We start from the raw sequence: 18506 nt of genomic DNA, 5'->3' as shown, positions 1-18506 counted from the left end.
TATGTCTACCTAAAATATATGTTTGACCTTGAAGACAGACCTAATGACTACAAATTCAGTTGTACTAGGTTACTAATTACTAACCTGCATTTCCTTATTATCCTTAGTAATAATAAATTGCAAGGACTGGAAATTTGCATTACATTGTTAAATGAGCTGTGTTGATAAAATACCTTGAACAAGATTAGAAATGCATGCACAGTATGTTCTAATAAAAAGTATCTTAGATTTGTATCAATATACAAAAATCCATATCAATGTAAAATATTTAAAACTAGTCATTGCTTCTTTAGTATAAAAGTAGATTTAGTAATCTACCTTTTTATCTATTTCTATATCTCCCTTTTTTCAGAATAGATTCAGTACTACCATATCTATATCACCCTTTTTTCTTTTCAAAAAAAGAGCCTGATTATAAACTCCTTTATTCAACTTTTTTCCTGACCATTACCAACATCAGCTTGTAACCAACCACCCTAAACAATGAGAAATATCCACAACCCATTCAACGACCAAAAACCACCCATTCTACCTCTTGGGAATGTAGGTGTCATGTTCTTACATTTACTTCCTTCTGTCTGGGGGTGATGGCATCTCTCGGGGATCCTGAAAAGAAAAATTTGGGTTAATTGTCCAATCTTGGGAGAGGTAGCTGTTTCATTTGTTGTCCAGCCTCTGGGTAATGGGAAAGTGCAGAGCTCGTCTGAGGTCCTGCTAGAGTAGTCTTTGAGACTTACTCATCTCAGCTAACAAACACAAACACGTGTGCATAGTTTTCAAGCTCTTCTTTCTGTTTTCATTAGAAGATTAGCTTGGGGTATTTCATTTTATAGCATGGTCTTTTGACACTGAGATAATTAAAAAATTATATATAGTTAATTTTATTGATATTCATGTTTATTCTTTGGACAGATTTTTGTAAATTACTAGTCTTTAAAGCATTTATTAACTTTTTAATAGTTAAGAAGTTTTCATTAAAACACTACCTTGGATTTGTCTAAATGTATAGTGAAAGCTAATTGAGGTTTGAATTTTTCCTGAGTAATTTATTTGTGCCCCTAAGGAAGACTAATATCTGCTAAGGTGGTTGATTTCTTTTGTAGGCATTATCCTGCACTGAAGACTCTGGAGCATCTGGAACACACCTATCTGCCTCAAGTGAGCCACTATCGATTCTGTAAGGTGATGGTGGACAACATCCCCAAGCTTCGGGAAGAGATAAAGGATGTTTCTATGTCTGATCTCAAAGACTTTCTGGAGAGCATCCGCAAGCATTCAGACAAAATTGGAGAGACCGCTATGAAACAAGTAGGTACTTGGTTAGTGACAGATTTGCCCTTGGCTTTCCAAGTATTTGGTTATACACATAATTTCTCCTTGCCAAGTGTCTTAATTCTTATTTTAGGAAGGTCCTCTATAAATGGAAATGTTATTATCTCAACAGAGTGATGGGTGAGATGTGTTGTTCACTCTGTGGCTGTTGAGCAGTGACTGATTGTGATGGTCTGTGTCAGTCTGGAGAGAATTCAGTTTACAAAACAAACATTTCCCTTGACTTTGTATAGTATTTAAAGTCCAGAATTCGTAAAGCTTTCCTTTTAGTCAACAACATAAATTGCATTCATTACATGTGCCTTTGGTTGATTATTTACTATTAGGAAGGTGTCATGCCATGCAAAAATTTTTTTTGACATTGATGGTGTTAGTGACAGAATGGTCTGTTGGGGTTTGTGGATTATGATTGCAGAAAGGGAAATACAGCTCAAAAATTTAGCAAGTGTGTTAGGAATATTTATTTTATTCAAATATCTTCATCTCTAAGATATAATAGACCATGAGGAATGTTTTTTGTCATTGTGAATGAAGAAACAATAATGATTTGCAGTAATACTTCCTCTTGAAATTTAAGTTACATTGATGTTATACGGATGCTTAACATACTCGATGATATAGCCTGCAATAATAAATAGATTTTAACTATTTATGGAAAGTGTTTTATGGTTTTGTAAACAAGTATTCTCTAGTAGATTTGTATAATATTGGGGGGAACAAGGCACAGTAAATAACATTTGGAAGCATTATTTGAGGGTTCAATTAGCATTAATAACCTTAGTTCAAATATCTCTCTGATACTGCAGAAGAGATTTGCCAATTATATTTTCATAAAGCATGTCTTTTTTTTAAATCTCCTTTTAAATTTTATTGGTGTTATACTTTAAAAAGTTCAAAGTTTAGGCACCAGTTCTTGTCTCAGCCTCTGCTGTAACTGTAGGTTTGTGCCACTAATCCTTAAGTGTTGGACTTAAAGGCACATGCTGCCACACCCAGCTGGAAGCTGGCTTCTTAAAGGCTCCTTTTCTAGGCCTCTGCTAGATAAATTCACATTCCTTTGCTGAAAGAGGGATCTCTTATAATTATTATCACTTCATTTAATTTTAGGTTAGTTGTTTTCATTACTGAATTATCTGAAGAATGAATGCTGAGGGAAGGAAAGAGACTTTATTTAAATGCTAACAACTTGTCAAGGTCAGACCTTGTAGTTGAAATCAGATAAAGTTGCAGCAATGGATAGGTTAACTAGCTTGGATTAAAGTTGTGTGCCCTCATGATCAGCTCTGAATGTATTTTTTAATACTTTTTTCCTGTTAGAATATAGAATATGAATAATTGCTTTATTCAAGGCATCTATTTGTCTATTCCTTTATTCTATTTTCTAATTCATTAAGAACTCTTCTTCTTTTCTCATGATTTTCTTTCTAGTTTCATTGCTTGTGCATACACATGCATGCTTGTGTGCAGAGGCGCATATTGAGTTTAAAATTTAAATTGTTGCTGGGCGGTGGTGACGAGAGGCAGAGGCAGGCGGATCGATGTGAGTTCGAGACCAGCCTGGTTTACCAGAGCTAGTACCAGGACAGGCTCCAAAACCACAGAGAAACCCTGTCTCAAAAAAAAAAATTTAAATTGTACATTGAAAACATATTTGTCTTTTTGGATCTGATTTATTTCATGTAATGGCAAGATTTTACTTCATTCTGGGCAGTATATTTACCACAGTTTTCTTATTCCATTTGTTTGTTGGTGTTAGGCTGGTTCCATTTCTTGGCGGTTGTGAATAGTACAGCAGTAACTGATGTGCAGATGTCTCTGTAAAATGCTGATACAGAGGACTTTGGTTGTTCCCTAGAAGTGTATGATTGGGTCATATGGTAGTTTATTTTCAGTGCTTGATTAATTTACATTCTTGATGGCTTTTAAAATTTATTGACTATATTTTTTCTCTGAGAACCAAATCTGTTTATTCAGTTTATGTGCTTTTTATTCTTCTATGGTACCTAGAAATTAAAGAGGATATGATAGAAATTACCACGGGTTTTTTTACATCGCACATGTTTATAGTGTATTTGTATGAATCAATAGATGTTGGAAAAGTAGGAGAAGTGATTTATTTTTTATTTATTGTGTTTACTGATTTGTAATTTTTTAATCTCGTAATTGTTGCGTAGGAACTCAGAGTCTTCCTATCATGTGTCTCTGCCATTACTAGTATGTGTTGGAAGATTCCAATAGAAGGACCAAGACCAAGGATAGTTTTTAAGTAGCAAGGAGGAGTAGCGTATATTATTACTTTTAGCTACATTCCATGTGTTTCATCAAAATGAAACACAGTGACATGGAGACTGAAAATTAATCCTTTCTCTATGCCTATGAAGACTTTGGTCAGTGTAACTGGTCTTTGGCACCTGATGGTCAGTAGCTGTTTGTCTTCAATCTTTCTCCCATGCCTAGATCACGTTCACCCCATCCCTAAAGGAGAAAATCTGTGTTTTATCCTGTTCCTTTTTCTTGATGCTCTTCTTGCCTGTTCCTCGGCTAAAGAAATGTTTGTGTATTTTATAGTCACATGAAGTGATTTTTTTAAAAGTGCCTAAAGAATGTCTTTATTAATTGTCTACTATTTTCATTTTGAAACTGATTTCTTGTTATAAAATTAGTCTGTGTAGGGAGCATTTCTGTATTTCTTATTTTGATTAGTTTGGCTTAGGCTTTGTGGAGCTGAATGACATTTATGAGATTAACATTCTTTGTTAGACTTATTTTCCTTGTGAGGCCTTTAACTGAGAGAAGGTTTTACTTTTAAAATTTTGTCATGCCAGGCAGTGGTGACGCACGCCTTTAATCCCAGCACTTGGGAGTCAGAGGCAAGCGGATCTCTGTGAGTTCGAGGCCAGCCTGGTCTAGAAGAGCTAGTTCCAGGACAGGAACCAAAAAAGCTATGGAGAAACCCTGTCTCAAAAATAAAAAAAAAAAATAAATAAAATTCTGTCTTGCCTTTGCTACATGATGTGGTTATATAACTGATGTTAAGAAAAGACGCTGTCCTTTGCATATACATTATGGCTTCCATTTTAGTGTTTTTATGGGATTCCTGAGTGTGTGAATGAGTGGGTCTCTGATTCTGATGCTTTCTCTGGGACTTTTTTCCTTTTGTTTGTTTTGTCCAATTCCAGTGTGTTGGTTTTTGTCTTATTTCATTTCATTGTTAAAAAAGAAAACATACCTTTATGAAAGTAATCTAAACGGAGCCACCAAATAATGGGGGAGACAATGCCTGTACTGGACATTTTATGCCACTACCTGAAACCTCCAGTTCCAGAATGGGTTATATCTAGTTGAGTCATTGGCCATAGGGTCTCCATGGAAACCCCCAGCCATCTTAGGCTATTGCCAAGACTATTGATTGCCCTCTGTGAATTGGTGTATTAAGACCTTATTACTGAAGACAACACTTACATATCTCATTGAACATGGAGAAGTCAAGCTGGTGCTTAACTAGAGGCTTTATTTATACCGACTAGTGTTCATGGTACTGGAAGGTGTATTGCATGCTCCAAGAAGAGAAAGATAATCGCCAACCCCAACTACGAGCTCTACAACTTATAACAATGACCTTTCTGCAAGATATCCTGGTGTAATAGTGGCACAAATGTGGGAGTAACAATCACTCTCTGATTTGATGTAAGGCCCTCTCCCTGAGATGGAACAAAGACTTGATACTGCACAGGTAGCCAAGAACCTAAGACTAGATAACCCCAGGGATCTGGAGGGAGACCAAACTACTATTATTCTGCTAAGGGAACATAGCAACAAAATGGTTTCTAATGACTTTCTGCTTTGCTCAGCTATCATCAGAGAAGCTCCTTTTTGAAATATAAAGAAAATAAAGATACTCACAGGTGGATAGTGTATACAGAGTAAGAGACTTTAGAACACAGTCTTACATGGGATGTTTTCATCAAACCCTTCTTCAGGGATCTATGCAAAAGGGAGGCAGAAAGATTGTAAGAACCAGACATGATGGATAACTCAAAGGAAGCAGCGCCTTTAGACCTGTGAAGGTCTGTGAATACTGCTACATTTCTTGTGAGTTCATATGTGTGTTAGTCCTGTTGTGTCTGCAATTGATACTTAGAAAAGAAAAATTACTTTCTCTAATGGAGTCTTATTAGGTATATTAACTACACTTTAGGGTAGGCCCTATATTTAGGAGTTGTTGGCCAACATGAAACAAACTCAGTGGTATTTTTTTTTACTTTTATTGATTATTTGTGAATTTTGCATCATGCCTTCTGATCCTACTTATCTCCTTGTCTCATTGCATCTGCCATCTGCTCTTGAACTTCCCCCAAAACAAAGCCAAATTTATTTATTTATTTTTTTTCTTTTTTTTTCCTTTGTTCAATTTTTATTTATTTTTTTTCATTTTTTTTAATTTATTTATTTATTAAAGATTTCTGTCTCTTCCCCGCCACCGCCTCCCATTTCCCTCCCCCTCCCCCAATTAAGTCTTCCTCCCAGCCCGAAAAGCGATCAGGGTTCCCTGTCCTGTGGGAAGTCCAGGGAACCCCCACCTCCATCCAGGTCTAGTAAGTTGAGCATCCAACCTGCCTAGGCTCCCACAAAGCCAGTGCGTGCAGTAGGATCAGAAACCCATTGCCATTGTTCTTGAGTTCTCAGTAGTCCTCATTGTCCGCTATGTTCAGAGAGTCCGGTTTTATCCCAGGCAACAAAGCCAAATTTAAAAGAAAAACCAAAACTATACAAAACAAAGAACCAAGACAAAAATAAAATTAAAAACAACAAAAAAGAAGAATCTTGTCATGGAAGCTGTAGTATGGCCCGGTGAGTCACACAATTTACCCTTTAGTCCATATATCTTTACGTGTAAGTGTTCATTGTTATGAGTCATTGGTCGGGTCTGAGGCCTCTGGTTTCTGCTCCACTACCAGTCATAGGCTGTCACTGGGGCTCCTCTTAGATATCCTTAGATAGCCTTCTGTATCATGGAGATCCTGATGTTTTAGTTTTATAGGATTGTTCCTTTCACATGCTCTAACAGTTGATAGATTCTGTGAAAGCTGGGGTGGGCCAACTCATAGCACTGATTCTGGGCCTGGGTGTTAGTTGGGTTGGTCAGCTCACTAGCTTTCCCTCATTGTCACTATAGCTCACCCAAGACAGCCAAAGCAAGGAGTGTGGCCAATTCTCCTATTCTCGGGCCCTCAGATCTGGGTCCCCCTCACTCATCTTGCCAGGACCAGCTCTACTGTTTTGTCCAGGCAATGTGCAGGGAGGGCCCTCTTTTCTGATTGCTATTGGGGGCACACAGAGGTGGGGTTGGGGAGAGACACTGAGTCATGACATTATTCGGCATATATTTAATCCTTAATGAATGAAGGCTGTGATGGTGTAGTTGTTTTTGCTCGTTTCATTCCTTGGAAAACATGGAAATAAATCTTAACTTTTATGGGCAGTGTTGTTCCTAGCAAACTTCTAGAAACAGTTAATACCACACCTAGTTCTTAGCTATTGCCAGCTACCAGGGGAATAAGCAACAATGTCATAGAAAATACCATGAGGGACAATGTAAGAAAAAAAATTGTGGTAACTAACATTTCTGAATAGCAGCTCGGGCCTGGATGCCACTGTGGGCCTGGTATTAGTAGCACAGACCCCTCAGATCAGCATGATCCCAGCAGCAGCATCGCCCCTGGAAATCAACATGGTCCCAGGTGGCTGGCCATACCCCAGGCATCCACAGAGCTCTTGGTTGCAACTGGAGCCATGAACACCACCGCAGACTTCAGGCTCCATGGAGCCATGAACCCAGACATGGTCCTAGGCAGTAGCCTGTGCCTAGAAGTCTCTATGGCTCCAGGTGGCAGCATTGGTCACCCAAATCAGCATGACTCTGGGCATGGCATAGTTCTCAGACATGTAACGGTTTGCAGCCCAGACTCTAGGCATCCATTCTGCTAGGCGGGCTCTAGCAGAAACATGGGCCAGGGACATTAACACAGACTTTGGCTGCAGCTGGACCACGGACTTAGACATTGCCCTCTACAGCAGTCCAAGTTGTCACTATGGTCTCTTGTGACCATGTAGGAGCGGAGGGCTGCGTTCTTGCCGCCCCTGCTCCCCGCCGCCTGGCTAGCTTATGCCCCCAAATAATTACACGGAAACTGTATTTTTTTTTTTTTAATTTTCGAGACAGGGTTTCTCTATAGCTTTTTGGTTCCTGTCCTGGAACTAGCTCTCGTGGATCAGGCTGGCCTCGAACTCACAGAGATCCGCCTGCCTCTGCCTCCTGAGTGCACCACCACTGCCCAGTGGAAACTGTATTCTTTTAAATACTGCCTTGGCCCATTAGCTCTAGTCTCTTACTAACTCTCACATCTTGATTAACCCATTTCTTTTAATGTGTGTAGCACCACGAGGTGGTAGCTTACTGGGAAGGATCTTAACCTGCGTCTGTCTCAGAGAGGAGAGGCATGGCGTCTGTGTCCCAGCATTCTGTTCTGTCTACTCTGCCTATCTAATTTTCTGTCCTATCAGGCCAAGCAGTTTTTTTATTAATTAACCAATGAAAGCAACAGATAGAAGGTCCACCTCCATCAATGGCCCCTGCAACAACATGGCCTTCCGACACCAACGTGGCCCTATTACAAGTTCCTGTACAGACCCCAGTGACAACAGGAGCTATAGACATCAACCTAGGCCCCCTTCCCTGCTTGAAGGCCCCGGATCGAGACCTGGACCAGGCTTCTCCCTGGAGTTGGGTGGCTATTTGGCCATTCACATCAGCCTGTTCCTCACTACCCTCACCTCCTAGATCTACCTCACTTCCCACCCCACAAACCATCCTACCTCTCTTCCACCTCCCCATCTTGTACTCTTTCTCCACACTGGTGCCCAACTGCTTTGATTGGGTCACAGGTAGAGCTTGATTGAATACTGCCCGTCACAACTATGAAGGATAGTGCCTTTCCTTTCTCCTGTGCCTGGGCCTAGAGACCTCAGGTAGTGTTTGGTATGATGGAACTGGATTCTCTTGGCACCAGAGGCACCGGGCAGGCTCCTGTTGATTGTGGCCTTCGCACACCCAAAAGTCTACTGGGGTGACACCTGTGTCCATCATTAATTCACCACTCAATGGTATTTCTGTAGACTTTGTCTCACATTTCTTTGTTTGGGCATATCCTTTGCTTGGGTTTTTTTTCCTATTTTGTTTTTTATTTTTGTGTTTTTTTTTTTTTTTTTTTATGTTTCCCAATACAAATATTTTTATTTCTTTTTTTTTTTTAATTTTTTTATTGATAAAAGGAGGATAAAGAAAAGAAAAAAAACAAATTTCCACCTCCTCCCACCAGCCTCCCATTTCCCTCCCCCTCCTCCCACTCTTCTCCCCCTCCTCCCACTCTTCTCCCCCTCCTCCCACCCCTCTCCCCTTCCCCCCACTCCTCTCCCCCTCCCTTTCCAGTCCAGAGAGCTGTCAGGGTTCCCTGCCCTGTGGTACGTCCTAGGTCCTCCCCCCTCCATCCATATCTAGGAAGGTGAACATCCAGACTGGCTAGGCTCCCACCAAGCCAGCACATGGCATAGGATCAAAACCGCGTGCCATTGTCCTTGGCGTCTCATCAGCCCTCATTGTTCGCCATGTTCCGAGAGTCCAGTTTTATCCCATGCTTTTTCTGGTAACAGTCCAGCTGGCCTTGGTGAGCTCGCAGTAGATCATCTCCACTGTCTCAATGGGTGGGTGCACTCCTCGTGGTCCCGACATCTTTGCTCATGTTCTCACTCCTTCTGCTCCTCATTGGGACCTTGGGAGCTCAGTCCAGTGCTCCAGTGTGGGTCTCTGTCTCTATCTCCATCCATCGCCAGATGCAAGTTCTAGGATGGTATGCAATATATTCGTCAGTATTGCTCTAGGGTAGGGTCATTTCAGGTTCCCTATCCTCAGCTGCCCAGGGAACTAACTGGGGACCTCAGCTTGGGCACCTGGGAGCCCCTCTAGGGTCAAGTCTCCTGCCCACCCTAAAGTGGGTCCCTTAACTAAGAATTGTGGTTCCGTGCTCCCCTATCCAACCTTCCTTTATCCCGATCCTCCTGTTTCCCCAAGTCCACCCTCCTTCCCTTCTACCTTTTCTCTCCCCATCTCCCCTAACCCCCATCCCACCCCACCCCCAAGATCCCATTTTTCCCCCCGGCAATTTTGTCTACTTCCCTTATCCAAGAGGATAACTATATGTTTTTCCTTGGGTTCACCTTCTTACTTAGCTTCTTTAGATTCGCCTATTGTAGACTCCATGAACCCTATTTATGGCTAGAAACCAATTATGAGTGAGTTCATCCCATGTTCGTCTTTTTGGGCCTGGGATACCTCACTCAGGATAGTGTTTTCTATTTCCATCCATTTGCATGCAAAATTCGAGAAGTCATTGTTTTTTACCGCAGCGTAGTACTCTAGTGTGTATATATTCCATACTTTCTTCATCCATTCTTCCATTGAAGGGCATCTAGGTTGTTTCCAGGTTCTGGCTATTACAAATAATACTGCTATGAACATAGTTGAACAAATGCTTTTGACATGTGATAGAGCATCTCTTGGGTAAATTCCCAAGAGTGGTATTGCTGGGTCCAGGGGTAGGTTGATCCCGAATTTCCGGAGAAACCGAAACACTGACTTCCACAGTGGTTGCACAAGATTGCATTCCCACCAGCAATGGATGAGGGTACCCCTTCCTCCACAGCCTCTCCAGCAAAGGCTATCCTTGGTGTTTTTGACTTTAGCCAATCTTACAGGTGTAAGATGATATCTCAAAGTTGTTTTGATTTGCATTTCCCTGATCGCTAAGGAGGTTGAGCATGACCTTAAGTGTCTTTTGGTCATTTGAACTTCTTCTGTTGAGAATTCTCTGTTCAGTTCAGCGCCCCATTTTTTAATTGGGTTAATTAGCATTTTAAAGTCTAGTTTCTTGAGTTCTCTATATATTTTGGAGATCAGACCTTTGTCTGTTGCGGGGTTGGTGAAGATCTTCTCCCAGTCAGTAGGTTGCCTTTGTGTCTTAGTGACAGTGTCCTTTGCTTTACAGAAGCTTCTCAGTTTTAGTAGGTCCCATTTATTCAATGTTGCCCTTAATGTCTGTGCTTCTGGGGTTATACCTAAGAAGCGATCGCCTGTGCCCATCTGTTGTAGGGTATTGCCCACTTTCTCTTCTATCAGGTTCAGTGTTTTCTGGCTGATATTGAGGTCTTTAATCCATTTGGACTTGAGTTTTGTGCACGGTGATAGATATGGGTCTATTTTCATTCTTCTACAGGTTGACATCCAGTTGTGCCAGCACCATTTGTTGAAGATGCTTTCTTTCTTCCAATGTAAACTTTTAGCTCCTTTATCGAAAATGAGGTGTTCATAGGTTTGTGGGATAAAGTCCGGGTCTTCTATACGATTCCATTGGTCGACTTCTCTGTTTTTATGCCAGTACCACCCTGTTTTCATTACTGTAGCTCTGTAATAGAGTTTGAAGTCAGGGATGGTAATGCCTCCAGAAGATCCTTTATTGTATAGGATTGTTTTGGCTATCCTGGGTTTTTTGTTTTTCCATATAAAGTTGATTATTGTCCTCTCCAGATCTGTGAAGAATTTTGATGGGATCTTGATGGGGATTGCATTGAATCTATAAATTGCCTTTGGTAGAATTGCCATTTTTACTATGTTGATCCTCCCAATCCAAGAGCAAGGGATGTCCATCCATTTTTTGGTATCCTCTTCAATTTCTTTCTTCAATGCCTTAAAGTTCTTGTCAAATAGATCTTTCACTTCCTTGGTTAGATTTACCCCAAGATATTTTATGCTGTTTGTGGCTATCGTGAATGGAGAAGCTTCTCTGATTTCCCTCTCTGCTTCCATATCCTTTGAGTATAGGAGGGCGACTGATTTTTTGGAGTTGATCTTGTATCCTGCCACATTACTAAAGCTGTTTATCAGCTGTAAAAGTTCTTTGGTGGAATTTTGGGGGTCGCTTATGTACACTATCATATCATCTGCGAATAACGAAAGTTTAACTTCTTCATTTCCAATTCGAATCCCCTTGATCCCATTATGCTGTCTTATTGCTATTTTTTTTTTTTTATTTTTTATTTTTTTTTATTTTTTTTTTTAATTAATTTATTTATTTATTAAAGATTTCTGTCCCTTCCCCGCCACCGCCTCCCATTTCCCTCCCCCTCTGTCTTATTGCTATTGCTAGAACTTCCAGCACTATATTGAAGAGGTATGGCGAAAGTGGGCAGCCTTGTCGTGTTCCTGAGTTAAGCGGGATGGCTTTGAGTTTCTCTCCATTTAATTTGATGTTAGCTGTCGGCTTGCTGTATATAGCTTTTATTATATTTAGGTATGACCCTTGTATCCCTAATCTCTCCAAGACTTTTAACATAAATGGATGTTGAATTTTGTCAAATGCTTTTTCAGCATCTAATGAAATGATCATATGGTTTTTTTCTTTCAGTTTATTTATATGATGGATTACATTGATAGATTTTCGTATGTTGAACCAGCCCTGCATCTCAGGAATGAAGCCTACTTGATCATAATGGATAATTTTTCGGATGTGTTCTTGGATTCGGTTTGCCAGTATTTTGTTGAGGATTTTTGCGTCGATATTCATGAGTGAGATCGGCCTGTAATTCTCTTTCCTGGTTGAGTCTTTGTGTGGTTTTGGTATCAGAGTAACTGTAGCTTCATAAAAGGAATTTGGTAATGACCCTTCTGTTTCTATATTGTGGAATACATTGAGGAGTATAGGTATTAGGTCTTCTTGGAAGTTCTGGTAGAATTCCGCATTGAAACCATCTGGCCCTGGGCTTTTTTTGGTAGGGAGGTTTTTGATAACAGCTTCTAGTTCTTCGCGACTGACAGGTCTGTTTAGCTTGTTCACCTGGTCCTGATTTAATTTTGGTAAATCGTATTTATCTAAGAAAGTGTCCATTTCTTTTACATTTTCCCGTTTAGTGGCATACAAGCTTTTGTAGTAAGATCTAATGACTCTCTGAATTTCCTCTGTGTTTGTGGTTATGTCCCCCTTTTCATTTCTGATCTTATTAATTTGCAAATTTTCTCTCTGCCGTTTGATTAGTTTGGATAGGGGTTTGTCAATCTTGTTGATTTTTTCCAGGAACCAGCTTCTTGATTCATTGATTCTTTGGATTGTTTTTTGTGTTTCTATTTTGTTGATTTCAGCCCTCAGTTTGATTATTTCCAGTCTTCTACTCCTCCTAGGTGAGTCTGCTTCTTTTTTTTCTAGAGCTTTCAGGTGGGCTGTTAAGTCTCCAATATGTGCTTTCTCTGTTTTCTTTAAGTGGGCACTTAGTGCTATGAACTTTCCTCTCAGGACTGCTTTCATAGTGTCCCATAAGTTCGAGTATGTTGTTTCTTTATTTTCATTGAATTCAAGGAAGACTTTAATTTCTTTCTTTATTTCCTCCTTAATCCAGGTATGGTTCAGTAGTTGACTGTTCAGTTTCCATGAGTTTGTAGGCTTTCTGGGGGTAGCATTGTTGTTGAATTCTAACTTTAATCCATGGTGGTCTGATAAGACACAGGTGGTTAGTAATATTTTTTTGTAGCTGTGTAAGTTAGCTTTGTTACCAAGTATGTGGTCAATTTTCGAGAAGGTTCCATGAGCTGCAGAGAAAAAGGTATATTCTTTCCTATTTGGGTGGAATATTCTATAGATGTCTGTTAAGTCCATTTGCTTCATTACCTCCATTAATTCTCTAATTTCTCTGTTAGGTTTCTGTCTGATTGACCTGTCCATTGGTGAAAGAGGAGTGTTGAAGTCTCCTACTATTAGTGTGTGCGGTTTGATGGCTGCCTTGAATTTTAGCAATGTTTCTTTTACATACGTGGGTGCTTTTATATTAGGGGCATAGATATTCAGGATTGAGATTTCTTCCTGATGAATTTTTCCTGTTATGAGTATAAAATGTCCCTCTCCATCTCTTTTGATTGATTTAAGTTTGAAGTCAACTTTGTTAGAAATTAGTATGGCCACACCTGCTTGTTTCTTAGGTCCATTTGCTTGATAAGCCTTTTCCCAGCCCTTTACTCTGAGTAGGTGCCTGTCTTTGTGGTTGAGGTGTGTTTCTTGTAGACAGCAGAATGTTGGATCCTGTTTTCGTATCCAGTCTCTTAGCCTGTGCCTTTTTATAGGTGAGTTGAGTCCATTGACATTAAGTGATATTAATGACCAGTGGTTGTTAACTCCGGTCACTTTTTAAGTAGTAGGGTTTGTGTGTTTCCCTTCTTTGAGTTGCGCTGGTGAAGGGTCTCTAGATGTCTGAGTTATTGAGGTCTTTGTTGGACTCCTTGGTTAGTGATTTTCCTTCCATTATTTTCTGTAAGGCTGGGTTTGTGGCTACGTATTGCTTAAATTTGTTTTTATCCTGGAAAATTTTGTTTTCTCCATTTATGGTGAACGAAAGCTTGGCTGGATATAGTAGTCTGGGCTTGCATCCATGGTCTCTTAGTTTTTGCAGTACATCTATCCAGGACCTTCTGGCTTTCATGGTTTCCATAGAGAAGTCAGGTGTAAGTCTGATAGGTTTACCTTTATAAGTAAGTTGGCCTTTTTCCTTTGCGGCTCTTAATATTCTTTCTTTATTCTGTATATTTTGTGTTTTGATTATTATATGGCGAGGGGATGTTTTTTTTTGATCCAGCCTATTTGGGGTTCTGTATGCCTCTTGAACCTTCATAGGTACATCCTTCTTCAGGTTGGGAAAGTTTTCTTCTATAATTTTGTTAAGTATATTTTCTGGACCGTTGAGCTGCACTTCTTCTCCTTCTTCTACTCCAATTAATCTTAGGTTTGGTCTTTTTATTGTGTCCCATATTTCCTGAATGTTTTGTGATGAGAGTTTGTTGGACTTGCTGTTTTCTTTGATCAGTGCGTTTATTTTCTCTATGTTATCCTCAGACTCTGAGATTCTTTCTTCTATCTCTTGTATTCTGCTGGTTATGCTTGTTTCTGTAGTCTCTATTCGTTTACCTAGATTTTCCATGTCCAGCCGGCCCTCTGTTTGTGTTTTCTTCTTTGCCTCCATTTCATTTTTCAAATCATGAACTGTTTCCATTATCTGCTTGATTGTTTTTCCTTGCTTTCCTAGGGTATCATTCACTGATTTACTCAATTCCTCGAACTTTCTGTTATACTTCTCATCCATTTCTATAAGGGCGTTTTTTATATGCTGTTTAAGGGTGTCAATCACTGTCATGAAGTCAGTTTTTTCTCCTTCTTCATGATTAAGGTGTTCATGTCCTCCTGTTGTGAGGTCGCTGGCTTCTGGTGGTTTCGTGTTGTTCTTCAGATTGTTGGGTGAATTCTTGCATTGGCGTCTCCCCATCTCTTCCTTCCAATATTCTCCTATGGATCTTCTTTTACAGGATCAGGTCTTCTTGCCAACTGATGTACCTTCCAAGTGATGTCACTCCCCCGTGATGTTTCTCCTGGAGTCCAGTTCCGATCTCCTTGCTGCTTGGTTAGCTTCCAAACAAAGGCCCACCCTGCTTGCTGCAGGCAGGTTATGGAGACAAAGGAGCTACCACCTTCCCCTTTGCACTCACCTTCGGGTTCAGTCCCAGCGCCCAGGCAGGCTGAACAGGGCTGCACTCTGCTCCAAGAAGAGAGGGATGGAGGGAGACAGGGGGTAGGGGGATCTGGATGTAAGCTGGATGGGATAGGAAGAGAGAGGAGGTACCGGGCAGTGTAGCCCTGTAGGTTGATCAGGAAGTGTAGGCGGGCTGTTCCCGGGTGCCGCAGCACTCACTCACCACAATGATGTCTCACTAGGTGCCCTGATCGAAACTCCGTGCTGCTTGGTTCGCTCGCAGACAAAGGGCCCACCCTGCTTGGTGCAGGCGGGCTATGGGGACAAAGAAGCCCCCGAGCTCCCCTTTACCCTACGCTTGGGGTTGGGACCCAGCGCCCAAGCAGGCAGAGCAGGGAGGCTCTCTGCCACCAGGGAAGGGAGGGGGAAGAGAAACAGAGGGTGGGGGGATCTGGATGTAAGCTGGATGGGATAGGAAGAGATAGGAGGTACCGGGCAGTGTAGCCCTGTAGGTTGATCAGGAAGTGTAGGCGGGCTGTTCCCGGGTGCCGCAGCACTCACTCACCACAATGATGTCTCACTAGGTGCCCTGATCGAAACTCCGTGCTGCTTGGTTCGCTTGCAGACAAAGGGCCCACCCTGCTTGCTGCAGGCGGGCTATGGGGACAAAGAAGCCCCCGAGCTCCCCTTTACCCTATGCTTGGGGTTGGGACCCAGCGCCCAAGCAGGCAGAGCAGGGAGGCTCTCTGCCACCAGGGAAGGGAGGGGGAAGAGAAACAGAGGGTGGGGGGATCTGGATGTAAGCTGGATGGGATAGGAATAGAGAGGAGGTACCGGGCAGTGTAGCCCTGTAGGTTGATCAGGAAGTGTAGGCGGGCTGTTCCCGGGTGCCGCAGCACTCGCTCACCACAATGATGTCTCACTAGGTGCCCTGATGAAACTCCGTGCTGCTTGGTTCGCTCGCAGACAAAGGGCCCACCCTGCTTGCTGCAGGCGGGCTATGGGGACAAAGAAGCCCCCGGGCTCCCCTTTACCCTACGCTTGGGGTTGGGACCCAGCGCCCAAGCAGGCAGAGCAGGGAGGCTCTCTGCCACCAGGGAAGGGAGGGGGAAGAGAAACAGAGGGTGGGGGGATCTGGATGTAAGCTGGATGGGATAGGAATAGAGAGGAGGTACCGGGCAGTGTAGCCCTGTAGGTTGATCAGGAAGTGTAGGCGGGCTGTTCCCGGGTGCCGCAGCACTCGCTCACCACAATGATGTCTCACTAGGTGCCCTGATCGAAACTCCGTGCTGCTTGGTTCGCTTGCAGACAAAGGGCCCACCCTGCTTGCTGCAGGCGGGCTATGGGGACAAAGAAGCCCCCGAGCTCCCCTTTACCCTATGCTTGGGGTTGGGACCCAGCGCCCAAGCAGGCAGAGCAGGGAGGCTCTCTGCCACCAGGGAAGGGAGGGGGAAGAGCATTTTTGTGTTTTTATAAAGGTTTGTGTATTTCTTTTTTCCCTCTCTCTGTTTTTGTTTGTATGCTTGTTTTTTTTTTTTAAGAAAGAGCGAAGAAAGGGGCATTGAATTGTGAATTAGGAGTTGGAGGAGGGAAAAGCATGATCAGAATATAGTATATAAATTTTTTTTTCAACAAAAAAATAGGAGAAGGAGCTGCTGGTAGCTTGTAAAAGAGAGGGTACCTAGGGATTCTTTTAGTAACTTTTGAAAATTATTTTTATTGGGCTATATTAATTATACATAAATATGGGTTTCATTACGTTGTTTTCACACATTCATAAAATGTGCTTTGATCATATTGAATTCCCTTTAGTCTTTCTTATTCCCTCCTTATATGTTATTATTCTCATTTATCTCCTTTCTTTCCTCTGCTAGTCCCCTTCTACTTTCATATTCATTAGACTTGTTTACAGGAACATGAACATCTCACCAGTGGCTATACCACTGAAGAGAATGTCTTTCCCTTCCCTGGCAACCATTAACTGCATATAGATCCTCAGGGAGGACTAGGCCTTTCAGTCCAACCCTTTTAGTAACTGTTTTTTCAGAACCTACCTTGGAAAAAGACGAATGGTCACCATGATTTTTTTTCAGCTTTGGACTGTGTTGACTTAAGTCTTGACTATAACAGAATGAGGCCTTAGATTTATTGAACAGAACATCTTTAGATTTAATTCTATCACAGTATTCCCCACTGAGTTCACCCAGGTCATGTAATGACCATCATGCCAAAAAGTATGGTTGAAATATCCTTTGTGCTAGATTCTAAGCAGAACATCCACAGAATAAACCCTTTGGAGCCAAAGAAGTTGTTCTTAGATTTATTTTCTATTCATGTAGCTTTTGGTACTTAGCAATTTTGGCATAAAATTTTGGAAAGACAAGACAGAGTTTTAAAAGTAAATAAATCATCCTCTCAGTTACGGATTACAACTAAAATTAAACCTGGCCAAGAATATTTATCTTATAAAGTATATGATTTTGATACTTAACTAATTATGTGTTCCTTTTAAAAAAATTAAAAATTATATTTATGTAGTGTGTATGTCAGAGAGAGGGGATGTAATTTTGAAATTCATAGTCAAGCCACTTGAGGATTCTGAGTGTGATGAGCCCTTATAATAAATAGTGTGGTGGCTGGAGAGATGTCTCAGTAAAATACCTGTCAAACAGAGGTGAGGATCAGATTTCTAGCATCTATGTAAAAGCTGGACATTACCAGAGAGGTGGAGGCTGCATAATCCCGGGAGTTTACTAACCAACTTATTGAATGAATTGGTGAGCTCAGGTTCAGTGGAGACCTTGTCTCAAAAATTAAGGTGGAGAGTGCCTAAAGAAGATACTTGGCATCAGCTTCTGGCCTCTATATGTATGAATGTATGTGCATATCCAGTCACAGACACATATGTACATACATGGACACTCACACAAAACTAAAGCAATGCTAATGAATCTCTTTGAAAATAGAGAAAATAGTTCTTGTAGAAATCAGAGTGGCTGTCTTTGTAGACTGTTGCCTTCCTTAAGTCAACATGATTGGGAGAGAAAAAATTTTATGGAGATGATTGTTAAGTTATATTCTGTGGTGTGGCTTAGTCTAATGAATTAAGTAGATTTTTAAATCATAGAGGTCTGCTTGTAAAATGCTGGATGACAAAGGGAATCTGGGGAAGGTATTTAGAGGTGGGAACCTGCAGCTAGGATGGACTCCAAGAAGCAGAGCTGAAGGTGGTACTCATTACTGACAGTTTCTGGAAGATGTGTATGTGCATTTGTGTTCCTTTTCTGTTCCTTCAGAATGTAGTGCAGTGCCTTGTGCTAAGGAGTTGAGAATATGCTCATTTTTTTATATGTACATTCTTACTTTGGTATTTTAGGGGAAGGAATGGAGAAACTGAGGATCATGTAAGGAAAGATAATTTTCATGGATATTATACATTTTGTTTTCTACTTATATGACTAATTTGTTGGCAACCCACAAGTGTATTCAGCTTTTGTATCTCAAGATGCAATATTTCTGAATTCGTAGGTGAAGGTTTTTCTATTATTTATAGTTTG

General features: G+C 41.2%; 1 protein-coding gene across 3 annotated transcripts in view; it reads left to right on the top strand.

Moving 5' to 3' along the window:
- Window positions 1-18506, top strand: part of LOC142856324 (exocyst complex component 6B) — a 523494-nt gene that overhangs the window by 80441 nt on the left and 424547 nt on the right. For all 3 annotated transcript variants that reach the window (XM_075983673.1, XM_075983672.1, XM_075983674.1), the window contains exon 6: window positions 1104-1308. In XM_075983673.1, coding sequence (XP_075839788.1) covers window positions 1104-1308 — 205 coding nt within the window. The remainder of the gene's footprint in view (window positions 1-1103; window positions 1309-18506) is intronic.

This window comes from Microtus pennsylvanicus, chromosome 8 (genome assembly GCF_037038515.1).
Source record: "Microtus pennsylvanicus isolate mMicPen1 chromosome 8, mMicPen1.hap1, whole genome shotgun sequence".
In the NCBI taxonomy this organism is placed as follows: domain Eukaryota; kingdom Metazoa; phylum Chordata; class Mammalia; order Rodentia; family Cricetidae; genus Microtus; species Microtus pennsylvanicus.
The sequence above is the reverse complement of the archived record's forward strand: the minus strand, read 5'-3'. Positions and strand labels throughout refer to the sequence as shown.